This window comes from Tachypleus tridentatus, chromosome 10 (assembly GCF_004210375.1).
Source record: "Tachypleus tridentatus isolate NWPU-2018 chromosome 10, ASM421037v1, whole genome shotgun sequence".
Classification (NCBI taxonomy): domain Eukaryota; kingdom Metazoa; phylum Arthropoda; class Merostomata; order Xiphosura; family Limulidae; genus Tachypleus; species Tachypleus tridentatus.
Genome location: NC_134834.1, coordinates 154667730 through 154682995, shown reverse-complemented (window position 1 = coordinate 154682995; position 15266 = coordinate 154667730). Strand labels below are relative to the sequence as shown.

General features: G+C 33.3%; 1 protein-coding gene across 11 annotated transcripts in view; it reads left to right on the top strand.

Annotated features, from left to right (window-relative positions):
- The window catches only part of LOC143230683 (1-phosphatidylinositol 4,5-bisphosphate phosphodiesterase classes I and II-like), a 151863-nt gene that overhangs the window by 47390 nt on the left and 89207 nt on the right, over positions 1-15266 (top strand). For 7 of the 11 annotated variants that reach the window (XR_013016595.1, XR_013016594.1, XR_013016596.1 and 4 more), the window contains exons 3-4: positions 6688-6756; positions 14527-14610. Coding sequence is in view for 7 of the 11 variants with exons in the window: in XM_076464654.1 (XP_076320769.1) it covers positions 6688-6756; positions 14527-14610 (153 nt within the window). In the remaining 4 variants the exon portion in view is untranslated. Of the gene's footprint in view, positions 1-3412; positions 3474-6687; positions 6757-14526; positions 14611-15266 lie in introns of those variants that run through there. The other 4 variants (XM_076464656.1, XM_076464659.1, XM_076464657.1 and 1 more) reach the window with 3 other exon arrangements.

The following is a 15266-nucleotide window of genomic DNA, read 5'->3' as shown; positions in this document are numbered from 1 at the left end:
AAAGGTCTTCATCAACTATTATGAGTTAACGAGTGTTATATTGTTGTGTTACGTTACTAGAACTTTCTGAATTTTTCTCGTTGTTTTAATTGAGTATTATTGCTTCAGAATTATTGTAAAGTGTGTAATGTTTTAAACCTCTATCAGTGTATAAATACGCGCCGAAAGATTATTATTTAGATCTAGGCTGCTGATTATAATTTTAGCTACAAAGATTGTATAGTGACGATTTTTAAAATGAAGTTACGACGGACTGTATTAAAATTATAGAGCAGAGAAAAATAATTCATCTTGATAATTGTGTTTTAAAGTAATTGAACCAGTCTGTGTGGGCTTTGAAGAAAAATAGACAATTATTTAAAGCACTTGATACAATTATAATAAAACAACAGTGTAACGAACATTCATATTTTTGTTTGACTTATTTTAATATGCTATTTCAAACAAATGGATTGTCTTTCTGTTTGTTTATTGTTGAAATTGATCACCAACAAGTCACAGACACCTACTGTAAAGAATCTGGCCTACAAAACCTGATAGTAGCAATACGGTTTCGGCCTTTCAGTTATAAAGTATCAACAACAATCACTTTACATGATTATTTCAAACCAGAAAAACGCTAATGCTTTAGCAGAAGAATTTGGACTATGTATAAAACGTCAAATACCACAAGCAGTTGTGTTATAACTATATAAACATATTTTTTCTACATTACAAAAATACGTAGTTTGAACGAACCCTCTTAACCTTCACTCGTGTACATACATGATATATATTCATAGTTTCCCAGTTTATATTCGTGTGTGTATAATAGGTAAACAACAGGAATGAGTGTGGATCCCATTTCTGGCAGTCTTCTTTCTCCGATTTCTTGAGTAAATTCAGTCATTTTTCTTCTCCTGCTTTTGTTCTGAGTTAATGGTTTCCTGTTTCTGTCCACAAAAAAGAAATACATATACTATGTATATAAATCTTTGTCTGGCTGTATAATGTTACACTGATTTTGAATTGTTGCTTTAATTTTTTTTCTCGTGAAGATAAGACCGCTTTTCCAGAAAGCTCGATGTTATGGGTTGTTATTTAAATTTTTATCAACAACACTTTGTTAAACGAACAGAATTACTGGATTCAGAAAGTAGTGATTTTGTACGTGGTTGATGTGATCTTCCAATTTTAAACACTGATTTTCTTCTTGAGGTTGTCGGGAATACACAAACATATTGATTAAAGAAATAACGAATCTCCCCTTTTTTATTACCTGCAAGTATAAAATTAACATTTTAATTAACTTCTATGCTTGAATATAAGGTGTTGTCGATTTTCTCCTTTTCTGCTGTATTTCATACAAAATAGAAGACTTGGTTGAAGGCAAAGTTTAAATTGAAATTGGAACTTTATTAGACTGAGGTTAGCTCAGAAAAACGCAGATAATAACACGTTTCTCAGATCACTGCCGTTTACCTCACGTGAACCTCAATCGATAGTTTAAATTTTGTTTTTATTTTTGGTGATTTGGCGTTTTACTGAATATTAGAAATGTACCTTTTTTACACTAATTTTATTTGGAAGGAAAATTGTGATGTTCGTCACTCAATACGTTCTTGCAAATGGGGATAATTATGTTTAATAACAAATAAAATGTTATTTAAAATACAACATTTTTATGTTTTTTAAATACATACTTGTTTCAAAAATTCTTACAAGTCCATGTTACATCTTGGGAGGTCTTGAAACGAACTAAAGCATGTGTTTTATACTGACAAAGTTGCTTTTATATTGGTTATTATGATTGGTGATGAATTCCTTTGTTTGGAATACAGTATGTTATACACGTTGAAACGAATGCTAGTTTAACCATCATCCCAGGTTTCCACAGCCTTTTAATGTGAAATCTATATTATTTTAGTAGGATATTATTTCAGTTTGTTTTTTTCTGAAACACTAATTTAACTTTAGTTCATTATGTTAACTAGTCTATCTGCTTATATATGGACATTCTTAAGTCATTTTGTATTTTGTTTTTTCTGTTCGTAGGAATATGGATATGCTAAAGCTCTTTGTGATACTGTTTTAAGTTATATTGGTTATTTATTTTAACAATAAGTATACCCTTCTCAAATGTGGGTGAAGTAAGTATAATTATTATCACTTCTTGTGCCAATTTGTATTGGAAAGACGTGAGAACTGTGTTGCAGAATGTACACTTTTTACAACAATAACAGTTTCTTATGGTGAAACATGTCTTCGACATGATGCTAAATGAAGGCAGAAATGAATGTCTATATACATATTTGATTTAGTTGATATTTGAAATGTCACGTATATCTTCACGTTAAAATCGTCTAAGAAAAGTATAAACAAACAAAAAAAAGAGTCAAAAATACAATGTGTAATAAATAATCCGTTGTTTCTTATTTCTGACAGAAGTTCAATTTAATGTTAAAATTACAACTTCTTTCAACATTTATGAACATTTCTTTCTCGTGGTTCCTTCAATCGCAATTTTTTTGTCCATCTAAATTCAATAGTCATTATACATCTTTCTCAATAATTTTTTCTAGAAGACCGTATAATGACGGTCTTGATTGAAGAAAAAATTTTATTTCTTGACAACTATTCAAGCAAGCTTTTTCCGCGTGTATTTTCTTGGTAACTTACTGTTCGTAGTGTAAAACTTGGCGTTTCATAAACGATTGTCATTAGAAACGTTTCTACAGCAATTTTATTACGTAATAATATAATATTAATACTGACATGTTTATGTTTCTTCAATCCTTAATTAAGCAGTAAAAGAGGTGTTGGGATTAAGGAAACACTATTATGGAACGAATGGTCTTGTCAGAAATAGCTTAAAAGAAAGTTTGTTGAAATTGTAATATGCTAGTTGATTAGTACACTAGCATAACTACTTTGACGTCATTTTGTTGTTGTTTTTAAAGAACGCTACCTACTGTGAGGAGGATGTACACTAAGATCAAACTGTTTCTGCTCTGCTGCTCAGCGGGACAGAATGCTAAAAATCAGGGTTTAGATACCTGCGGTGTGAAAAGCACACACAGTCCATATTGTAACTTTGTACTTAAAATTAAACAAAAGAACAAGTTTTCACTGCAGTTTTTTAACTTTGAGGAGGAACGTTTGAAAATGTTCGAATTATCTGGTTCCTAGTTTTGTGATTTGTCCACATTGTAACCTCAGTGATTATTGTTCTCTACGATAATATTTGGTTTTAGAAATAAATGAAATAATAAAGTTCTAAACAGAAAATTTAACTAATCAAAATGCATACTTTCAAGTAAAGGTTTCAACTGACTAAAGCAGGTAATAACATTATTCATCGTGTATCTGTGTGTCGAAATATTTTCAGCGAACAGAGCGTTAATTTTAAATATAGTTTTTTTTTTTTACACACAAACTTCTAGAACTTTTTCAAGCCTGATTTAATGCATGAAGTCACATCAGCACAAATTAAAGTGAGTAACTGGATTTCAAGTACAGTTTAACAAAGTTTCTTAAAATAATTGTAATTTATAGTTTTTATTCTGAGCTCTTAATTTTTGAATGAAGCAGTACCAGTTAAATATGAAAATTAGTGACAACATTAAATGTAAAATACTGATCCACCATTAAATTAATTAATTGACAATATAGTCTCGTGTTACAGTTATGTTTACCATCCATTAAGTTGTTGTTCTTTTTTACAATAACTGGTCTGTAGGAAAAGGTGCGATTTAATTATGTGATGTCCTTAGCAAATAACAAAATTAACTTTATAAAATATTATAGTTTTAACTTATGTCAGAAACTCATGTAGTTACAACTCGTATGCATTGTTCTCGGAAACATTCATGCTGTAAATTTTGGACTAAAACGTTATCAACTTATCATAAACACAAATTGTAATAAAGTGTTGTAGTTCATCAGTATTAAAAGCGTCATTACTTGAATGTTTATGACCAAATAATCATGACTAATCACTACGTACTTCGAAATTATAATTATCATTTAAGATGCATTTACAATTATATGTACGTGTATGGGTGTACTTCAAAATAATGGTGAATTAATTGGGTTGAGAAAGCTTGTTTGATTTATTTTATTAAGTTTTGGCTGTCAGATATCATTCTTGAACTTTTATATTTAGGGCTAGTTGTGGACATAATGGATTTTGTGAATTCGAAACGCTAGGTCTGCGACCGTTGCTATAAAACGCGCTGCATACTTTGAAGCCATGAATGCGTTATAAGAGTGAGTATCAAACCCCACTATTCGATCAGACAAGAGTAGCTCGTGAGCTCGCAGTAGGTGCTGTTTATGACTACCTTTTCTCAAGTCTATCATCTCACTATTAGGACTGTTCGGAAAAAGGCTAGACTCAGATAACACTTCTATATTAGCTTTTAGGCTAAAATTATAAAACACAGTTTCTTTATCTTTTAGTATATATTATATATAAATGTAACATACTGGTATTGTTAAGAAGGACAAACATGGTAATTCATTTTATTCTCATTGTTTACTAAATTCACAGATTTTCTTAGCTTTTCGTAACATGCACTGAAATACAAATAATGAACATCTCATATTTTTAGTTTATTTGATGTTGAAAACAAAGCTACACGTTACATAATGGAATATTTGTCTACCTGCAGCGGGTACCAAAACTCGAGTTTTAACGTCGCATCTATAAACGTACTTCTAAGTTAGCAACGGACAATAATAAGATTAATCATTACGTTATAACATCCCAACAGCTTAACGGGCGAACATATTTCTTAGTTGCGACGAATCAAAAGTCCAAGGTTCAAGTCATGATATACTTGCCGCTGATTCAAACCTACAATTCACACATCACGAGTAGAGTATCCTAATCGCAAGGCCATGTCAGACCTTTTGATATTGAAGTTATAATAAAGATAAGCAACTGTTGCAGTGCCTAGTTTATTTTAAGATACAAAATAAAAAGCAGACAAAAGTTTTGATATCCAGTTACTTTGCTTGAAGAACGATACGTTTTCTTCGTGAAGGTACAACATTCCGATAGCAGTGAAAGCTCAAAACTGAGAAACAATAGTACTTTTGTAATTTCATTAATATCATAAAATGTTGACATTCAAACTTGTGTTTCACTAACTTTTCTTGTCCATGTATATACAATGGTTACTTATATATTTTATAGGTGTTTTTGAGGAAGTGTAGTAGCTGTTTACAGTCAGGTCTGGTATTAAGAAATAAACTGAACAGCGTATAACCATAAGAATAATGACACTGGCAGAGTTAAACTGGCTATTCATACTGTACTTGCTGAGTCACTAAAGTTTCATCGCATACAAAATTAAAAGGGTGAAATGGTAACATTTGTTATGTTCAACCTGACCAGCATCTTGTGCGACATATGGACTAAACTGTCCCCTAATTTAAAGCTGCTGACCAGGAGGAGGACAACCAGACAGCAGTATCAGCTGTACTGAATCGAATCGTAGGATTGACTGCCACACTAGTAATATTCCTTGGTAGAAAGTGTGGAGATGTTCTTCGGTAAACATATCGTGACTCGGACCTTGGACTTTTGATTCACAGCCATTTACGTTAATCACTAACACAAGCGACCTGAAGAAATAGAGGGTATGGCTGTTTTTACAGAAATAGCATCAGTATGAAAACAAGTATACACTGTTCAAACCTTACTATCCTGATAATATGTACACCAGTATGATAACAAGTATACACTGTTCAAACCTTACTGTCCTGATAATATGTACACCAGTATGATAACAAGTATACACTGTTCAAACCTAATTGTCCTGATAATATGTACACCAGTATGATAACAAGTATACACTGTTCAAACCTTACTGTCCTGATAATATGTACACCAGTATGATAACAAGTATACACTGTTCAAACCTTACTGTCCTGATAATATGTACACCAGTATGATAACAAGTATACACTGTTCAAACCTAATTGTCCTGATAATATGTACACCAGTATGATAACAAGTATACACTGTTCAAACCTTACTGTCCTGATAATATGTACATCAGTATGATAACAAGTATACACTGTTCAAACCTTACTGTCCTGATAATATGTACACCAGTATGATAACAAGTATACACTGTTCAAACCTAATTGTCCTGATAATATGTACACCAGTATGACAAGTATACACTGTTCAAACCCTACTGTCCTGATAATATGTACACCAGTATGACAACAAGTATACACTATTCAAACCTTACTGTCCTGATAATATGTACACTTGTGATAGTTACTGCGTTTCAAACAAAACGGCTGCTCTTTCAGTAACGTGTTTATATAGATGTTGCTGGTAGTCTCCTGCTCTTTTTTATTATCTATATGTTTTTTTTTATTTTGAACCAGACTTAAGAGGTGTATATAAGATAGAACGATACAATAACTGTGTAGTCAACTTATCCGTATGTCATACATACATAAATAGTTTTTAACGAGGACAGTTAGTGTATGTTTAACACAATGTTCTTCATTACATATGCTAATTCCATTCATAACGTAAGATATTATTGTTTAATAGCAGATTTATCATACATACGCATATAAAATACTATCATAAAGATTTCTAGACTGTTTATAAAGTTTTTGAAGTGATGTATGAACAAATGAGAAGTAAAGTAACAACTATATTTTTATACTTTTTTCCAGGAAACGGAACACTTAGAAATTTCTACCATTCGTGACATCAGGACTGGAAAGTACGCGCGTTTACCGAAGGTAAGATACTATGAATCTTCACTTACAGCCATATTCCAGAAGACTGAAGTGATATTTCAGTGCTCACTTCTGGTTATCTGTCAGAAAGACCATAATACTAAATCGTTTATAAGGATAAACTGTGGATCAGAATGGGTAAAAATAATGGTGAAGAGTACTATGTGAAATTATAACCTTTTCAGTAGTTTTAATCGGCCTTTTTGATTTATATAGATCAAATATTAAGATAACCATAAAAAGGTGCTTGGTAGTGGACTTTCCCTCACAACCTGGGCGGTTCAGAGGGTTTCATAAAACCAAAAGAGTAAGCAACAACAAAAACCTCACCGAATATTTACATGTAGCTCATAAAACGTGTTTCATTGTGCTTGCATTTTAGGGAGGCAACTGGCCAATCCCTAGTATCAAAAAAGTTGAGAAACCCTGCAGTCTAATCTATAACTTCAGAGTTGGGGACGGCTAACACAAACATGTCTGGAGTAGCTTTGCGCGAAAGTCAAGAAACAAACAAATAATATTCTTAGAGAAACACTATAGCATTATTTAGAACATTTTATTTATATAGTTTTTCGAAAGAACAGAAAATGAAAAACGAAAACTTATTTTATTGAATGTGTAACTTTAATAATTTGACATGAAAAATAAATGGCTTTGGAGACATATTATTGTTATCTATTATTATCGATCTACGACAAGAAAAGAAATAAATAAATAGAAATATTATATTATAAAACTAAATGGATAAATTATTTTATTAAATTGTTAAAGACACGTCCAAATCAAATAGTGAAGTAGCAGGTAGCCAGAAATAGTAAATTAAAATCAACTTTTTGAACTATTGAGAGATATATTGAGATACTTCAGTGATTATACTAATAGGTTGAATTACTGTAATGAAGTGTCAACAGTAATAAATACAACAGGTATTTTCAAGTGTACTGATGAAAACAAAGAAAGCCCAATCTAACTGGCGGTTTGTCAGAAAGTGTATTACAAAATCAACTTTAATTAGTGTTGTTTTTTTGTTGTTGTTGGTCTAGGTGAGTGCGTACACTTTTTCAACGGTTTTTGAACGAAATTTGTTGATGTTGATGAAGTGTTGTTGTATTTGGTTGATTTCATCATTAATTTTAACGGGTGAGTGTATGCGTGTGTGCTTTCTTATAGCAAAAATCACGTCGAGCTATCTGCTGTGTCCACCGAGGGGAATCAAACCTCTGATTTTAGCGTTGTAAATCACAAGACTTACCGCTGTCCCAGCGGGAAACGTAATAGTGGAGTATAGTTTTGTGGCTGTGTTTATTTGGTTTCTTAATATGTTGAGTTTTTGTTTTGTTTTATGTGCTGAGTCCCAGGGAATGTATAATCCAGTATGGGTGATTTTTCTGTGGATTTTTGTTTTGAATTGTGTATCGGTTCTTGTAATTTTGAGGTTGAAAAATGTTATTTGACTTTTTTCTTGTTCACAAGTGAACTTAATGTTAGGCTGTATGGAGTTAAGGTGGTTGAAAAACTGAGTGTGTGTCCTGTATATGTGAATTCGGCAATTGTATCGTCAACATACCTGTACCAGTATAGTAATGGATGTAAGGCTGAATTGATCGCTTGTGATTCAATCTTTGTTATGAAGACGTTGGCTAGAGCTGGTACTACTGAATTGCTTATACTTAAGCCATTTATTTGTATGTAGTTTTGGTGGTAGTGAATTCTATAAAAGTTGCTAATTGGTTGTTGGGGATCTGTACTAGTGTGTTGGGGTCTTGTATATAAAGTTCTAAAGCTATCGTACAGGCTTCGGTAGTTAGGACTTCTGTGTAGAGGAAGATTACATCAAAACTGGCCATTAAGACTTTATGGACTCAACACAAAACAAAATAAACACAGAAAACCCGAACCCATTTAAAGTTTCTACCTTATAAAAAACACACAAAGATTTTAAATAAAGAAAATATGTGGAAGTTATCGTTATTAACGAATAAAATCCAAAAATTAACAGAGACAATGAGTGGTACGTGTAACTAAACCACCATACATAAAACAACACATTGAACCAATACACTAAGCACTATTACTTTCGATTTAACACTTGCATGCTCTGGAGCCTTACCATTTGTTTTTTAACGCTGCTAGTGAGCTTTGTATTCTTTCCACTTATTACCGTTTCTAAGCAGCTTATATTTTCTGTTTGTGTGTTTCCAGTTAATAGTAAAACGTATTGTTGTTCTCTTTATTCTATTTTTGTATGTATGTTTTATTTAAGTAATATATATCATCGATTTGTATAGCTACGTAGTTAGTATCATAATATGTTATACATTGTTAGATGCACGTTACGACAGACTCGAGAAATGGAACATTACTAGCAGTTTTGTAATTTAACAAATATTTTAATATCAAACAGTTAAGTATATTAACCCTGAAGAAGCCACAAAGGTGAAACGTTGGTAAAAATATTTTTTAAAAATATTTATCTGAAGTCTAAAGATCGTCTGTAATTAACTTTTATCACTAACACTATCACATCTTCATGGTTTGCATTTTATTTAGGCTCAGATTGTATGTTATGTCCTATTCATTTAGGTTTTAAATGCTATACTGGAGAACTGTTTCTGGCATAACTCATTCAGGATAAAATGTTTTACCACTATTTTCGATTTTGTTGTCCAGTTAATCCAGTTTAAGCATAAGAGCATCTATCAGAATATTTTTTTTACGAATTACTTGAGCTCACATTTATATTTTCAGGGATTTTCTTGTAAGTTCTGTGATTGTAATTTTGTTTTCAAACAAAAAAGAGTAAAGCTATAAACGCATGAAAATATTTGGTAGCTTGTTTCGCGCAAAGCTACTCGAGGGTTATCTGCGCTAGCCGTCCCTAGTTTAGCAGTGTAAGACTAGAGGGAAGGCAGCTAGTCCTGACCACCCACCGCTTGGGCTACTCTAACTATAACGCTTATTATAATGTTGGGTAGCATGGGGACGCGAACCCGCGACCCTCAGTTTACGACTCGCATGCCTCAACCCACCTGGCCATGCCGGTTCGTATTTGTTAGTTCTTTAGTTTAGTTTTCATGGTAAAGTTTTCTGTTTTTCATTAAATAACTCTATATCTTCATCTTCTCCCTCCCCCGTTACTGATATAACTCCTTGAAACAGTTTTTAGCTAGAGAACATAATATGCTAAGATAGCCTTATTGACTTCAAAACCCGTAGTCGTCCCATCTACAATATTGCACTAAAATTTCTCCAAATGGTTGGAGTTTCTTTAAGGACCCTTGTCACCAACTCTAGCCAACCTCGTGACGTTTGTGAGACCCTAATGTGGCAAGACCACATCTTGTTCCATATTTAGGATTTTGCTATTAATCTTGTATTCCATGTGACAAAAACATAAGAAATGTTTATTTGTTGCTGCATGAGGATTGAAGATGTGTTAAACCTTAAACACTTATGATGTTTTATCCTAACATGAAATATAGTGAAAATGATGAATTACCATAAAATCCTCATTCAAGAAAAACATGTTAGCATATTTTTTCAAGTACGCAAAAAATAGTAATAAATAGAGGAGTTACGTAAATATTTATGGTAGACATCACAACAAAATGACACAAGTGGTGAGAAAAAGCACCTAACTTTAAAATGGCAAATCTATATAAGTAAAAATGTGTACAATTCAAGAAAAACGCGTATTTATAGAAAGTCTAATTTATAATTTTGAATGTATTATACCTTAAGATTCTTTAAACTGGAAACACTAGTATACCTATTAATTGTAGGTGGATTTCACCGAAACAAAACATAAGTATAAACCTACCTCTTGTATTCTATTAATTAAAGATTTACATTTCTTTATTAAAATGGCTTCTTTTATTATATTATATTAGGGCAAGGTTAGGTATGTGATTGACGTCACCAACTGGATGTACTTAAGTGTGGTGTGCAATTGTTCTGTGTCTACTTGTTGACCCCACGTTAACAGTGGCGAAATGTTATTTTTAAATGATGCATTTTCCACCTCATTTTACCTGTATCTGAATTTTAAATTATATTTATGTTAATATCTTTTAGTCCTACCTAAGATATACTATGAATTAGTTCAATATCATTAGAAATGGTGCCCTGCATGTCCAGGTGGGTTAAGGCGTTCGACTCGCAATCCGAGGGTTGCGGGTTCGCATCCCCGTCACACCAAACATGTTCGCCCTTTCAGCCGTGAAGACGTTATAATGTTACGGTCAATCCCACTGTTCGTTGGTAAAAGAGTGGTCCAAGTGCTGGCGGTGGGTGGTGATAACTAGCTGCTTTCCCTCTAGTCTTACACTGCTATATTAGGGACGGCTAGCGCAGATAGCCCTCGAGTAGCCTTGCGCGAAATTCCAAAAACAAAACAAACATTAGAAATGAAAACATTGTACGCGAGGTTTTGTGGTTGTAATTCATTTATTTATTTAAAAACGAGAGGATTTTGACACTCCAGCCTTACCAGAAGCACAGTGATATGTTTGCACAGTTATAACGCTAGAGAAAGGGCTTTGATACCCGTGATACAGAAACCAAAGTAGCCCATTGTGTAGCTTTGTGCTTATCTTCAAACAAACGGTAAAATCCTTTCCATTTAGGAAATCCTGTTGCATCACAGTTGTCAGCGGTTGGTAGAAGTAGCACATGCAGTTATCTCAAATCACAGACAATAGGGAGAGAACAAGCTAGCAGCAACCAGTTTTCTTTGTACCTTATTATTAATTATTGTAACCTAGTTTTTGTTTTTAATATATAGTTTATTGATTTATTGTTAATTTTAAACACACGGTAACCAGTGTAAATAGGATAGTAATACAATTCCTTTTACTACTATTATATGTTTGAAGATTTTGGCCAAAATTCTCTTCTCTACAGTAATCTCCTCAAAGTTCGTTTAGTAATAACACCCAATTTGAATCTATTTAAGTAGCGTCTGTCCTTTCCACATATTTAAATACTTGCTTACTCTGATGTTTTCACTTTTTTCTTCTAGTTGATCAGTATGACCTCTATCACACCTTCTCCTGTTCTCCTTAATATCTTATTGATGATATTATTCAGAGAACTTACCAGATCATCAAAAGACTGTACCTCACCAATTAGGTGGTCAGTTTTCTCACTAGATGATATTTCACTGTATCCTAGAATATAGATTGTTATTAGATCAGTCTTCGAGTCTCTCAAAACCTTTTTTTCACGTTCTTTGGACACAACTTTTCTTCGGTCTTGTGATGAGATTCAGAGGGTCTATTAGAAGTTCGCTTTTGTTTGTTGTTAAGAACAAAGCTACACAAAATGGCTATTTATGTTGTGTTCACCATGGACGCCGAATCCAGATGTTTGGCGCTATCAACTTTCACATTCATCATTGAGCCACTGTCTCAAGTACGGTCCTGTCACGAGCGTCATTGTAACTGGTCAGCCAGACAGAAATCACTGTGGAACTTTATGACATACCAAAAATGAGTTCAAAATGTTCATATCTCCATTTGTCAAACATCAACTGACAACACCTGGTATCTGGTATACCAAATACCCATTGTGTGAGATGACTGAGACGCCCAGCATCTTTATTTTCATTGCCAAAAAGCCAATATTCACTCAATTGTAAACACCTTCAAGGTCAAATAGCTCAAAATCATAGTTCTGTGATGTTTCTATACAGTGCTGGATCCTGTGTATGATTACTTGAAGAATTCAGATCATTATTCATTTTGGTTTTGTTCTGTCTGTCCCATATTTTCAGGAAAAAAACCTCTTTTTGTGTGTCTCTCTTAACTTTTTTTTTTTCCGTTACCTCTTCTTTGAATTTTATTTGTTCATTTGGCATTGCTATTAGTCTATGTCATCTTCAGTGTGTGATGGATCTTGAAAGACTTGGACAAAACTTCCATTGAACAGAATGTTGCTTGAAGATTTACCTCTAATATTTGCAATGTCATTGGAATTTCTTACTGTTCGTCAATACTGTGATAAATCCTATCATTAACATTCTCTGTGACAAAAACCTCTACAAGATGGCATCACCTTTTTCTCCATTATTTCTAAGAGATTCACTATTCCGCCTTTTGACCTCATATGGCACAACCAGCCATAATTTTGTACTTTTTTGCTATTTTCAAACCTGGCTGAATGTGCTAGGGACTCCTGGATCAATGACTGGTAGAAACCCACTTGAAGTAAAAATGTATCTTAGAACGGCTGGTATGGGTATTAACACTTTTACTAATAAAGAAAAGAACAACGTTTTGACCTGAAGTTGACCTAAGAAGGTCGAAACGTTGTTCTCTGCCTTATTAGTAAAAGTGTTAATACCCATATCAGCCGTCCTGAGATACAAGATTGGTACTCTGTTAAAACGTAACGACAAAATTATCAATATAATTGCAACAACCATGATATATGTGTGTGTAAAGAGAGAGACACACGCACAAACGCGTTAGTAGTTATGTGTTCAAAAGACAGTTTCAAAACAATGTTCGAGTTTAATCTATAAATTCTAAACTAGTATACTGCATATATAAATGGTTTCTCAGAGAGCTTTTAATCTCGCATTTTTCAGCTCAACTCACAAGTTGTGGAAATGAACGAAAGGTCTCTCAGGCAGTGAGTTATAGGAGATAAGCGTAAAAGATAGTTCTGAATGTTACTCAAATCTGAATTTGAATCTGAAATGGACAAATTAAGTGAACTATGAGTGGGGGAGAAAAATCACCTACAGTTTACACAATTGTTATCATAAATTTTACTCGTAATGTTTCGTCATGTTTTTTCATTTAAACCACAGATGAAAATGTATTATAAATCCTCAAGCGTTTAATGTACTGTGTCGAGTAAGTGTTCTAATTTTAATCTGAAGTAACATAAATTGAACCAATGGTGTTAATAAAACGAATGATGCTACGGTGAAATTAAACTTAAAGCTAGATGAGTTATTACAAAATGTTTCGAAGAGATAGTAAAGTACAAAATACTTATATTTTTATACAGTTGACATGCAATGTTTCAGACAGGTAAAAATCGCTAATAAGTACTCGGAGTATCGTTACAGTGGATGTTCTCGATTTTTTAAACCAATTCATGTAATATAATAAGTGACATCGGTATGTGTGATGAGGGTCCGCGTGACATCATTACACTTGATAAGGGCCGCGTGAATTCAATACACGTGGTGAATGCTCGCGTGACATTAATATGTATATAATTATTTGGTTTCTTTTGAATTTCGCGCAAAGCTACACGAGGGCTATCTGCGCTAACCGTCCCTAATTTAGCAATGTAAGGCTAGAGAAAAGGTAGCTAGTCATTACCACCCACCGCCAACTCTTGGGCTACTCTTTTACCAACGAACAGTGGGATGGACCGTCACATAATAACGCCCTCACGGCTGAAAGGGCGAGCATGTTTGGTGTGACGGGAATTTGAACCCCGGGACCCTCGATTACGAATCAAGTGCCGAGCCATATATAGTGAGTGCCCGCGAAACAAGAACATACAAAGTGAAAATTGACACTGAAATTGTAGATACAATGTATAATAAAAAAGTACGAGTGTACATACATTACATGCGTACACATTTATAACATGTATATTATGGAATTATAAATTAAAAATTCAAACATTACACAGTGATAAAATTGAAATTGTGAAATTTTATATTGTTGCATACACATATTGCTGTATATATTTATACAAAGAACTACTGTACTGAAAAATAGACTTGTTTCGTTCCTTGTTTTATTTTAGAAAAGCTCTCGGAAAGAGGTCGGAAGGGCTCTGTGGTTTGACTATTGGACTGGCCCTAACTTCGGCCCGTCCTTGCCTGTTTATGTGAGTTTGTTCGAACATTAATCAAGATTACAGGTTTGAAGTGTTCAAGGATATGGTCATGGCTGGCTACTTGTTTATCTGGGTTTACGTTGGTTATACATCTAACATGGAAGGACATTCATATATACAAATTTCTTCTAAAAGGCATTCATACATACCAATTTATTCAATGTATGGCTGTTCGCATCTTACGCAAATCACACAAACTGTTACTCATTTTGATGTGTAGGTAATGTGGTTCTTAATGTAGTAGGTATTTTTGGAACTTTGGGTGTTTGAGGACATGACACAATAAATTACATATTTTCATGTGAAAATTCAGTGGTTCTTCAAGTAGTAATTGCTTTTGGAACTCCGGATGTTCGAGAGTCATCGCACAATAAATTACATATTTTGAAGTGCAAGTAATATTATTTATGTAATAGATGCTTTTGGAAATACGGATGTTCTGGAGTCATTTAACAATATACTACACATTTTGACGTACATGTAATGTTCTTGATGTGGTAGGTTTTTGTGGAACTATGAATTTTTGAGGGCCATTACAAAAAAACTACACATTTTGGCGGTTAATACGAATTATCAATCACAGCGTGGTCTGTTACAGGAATAGTTCGCAGTGGTAAAACTATTGTTATTTATTATCTCTCTGAATT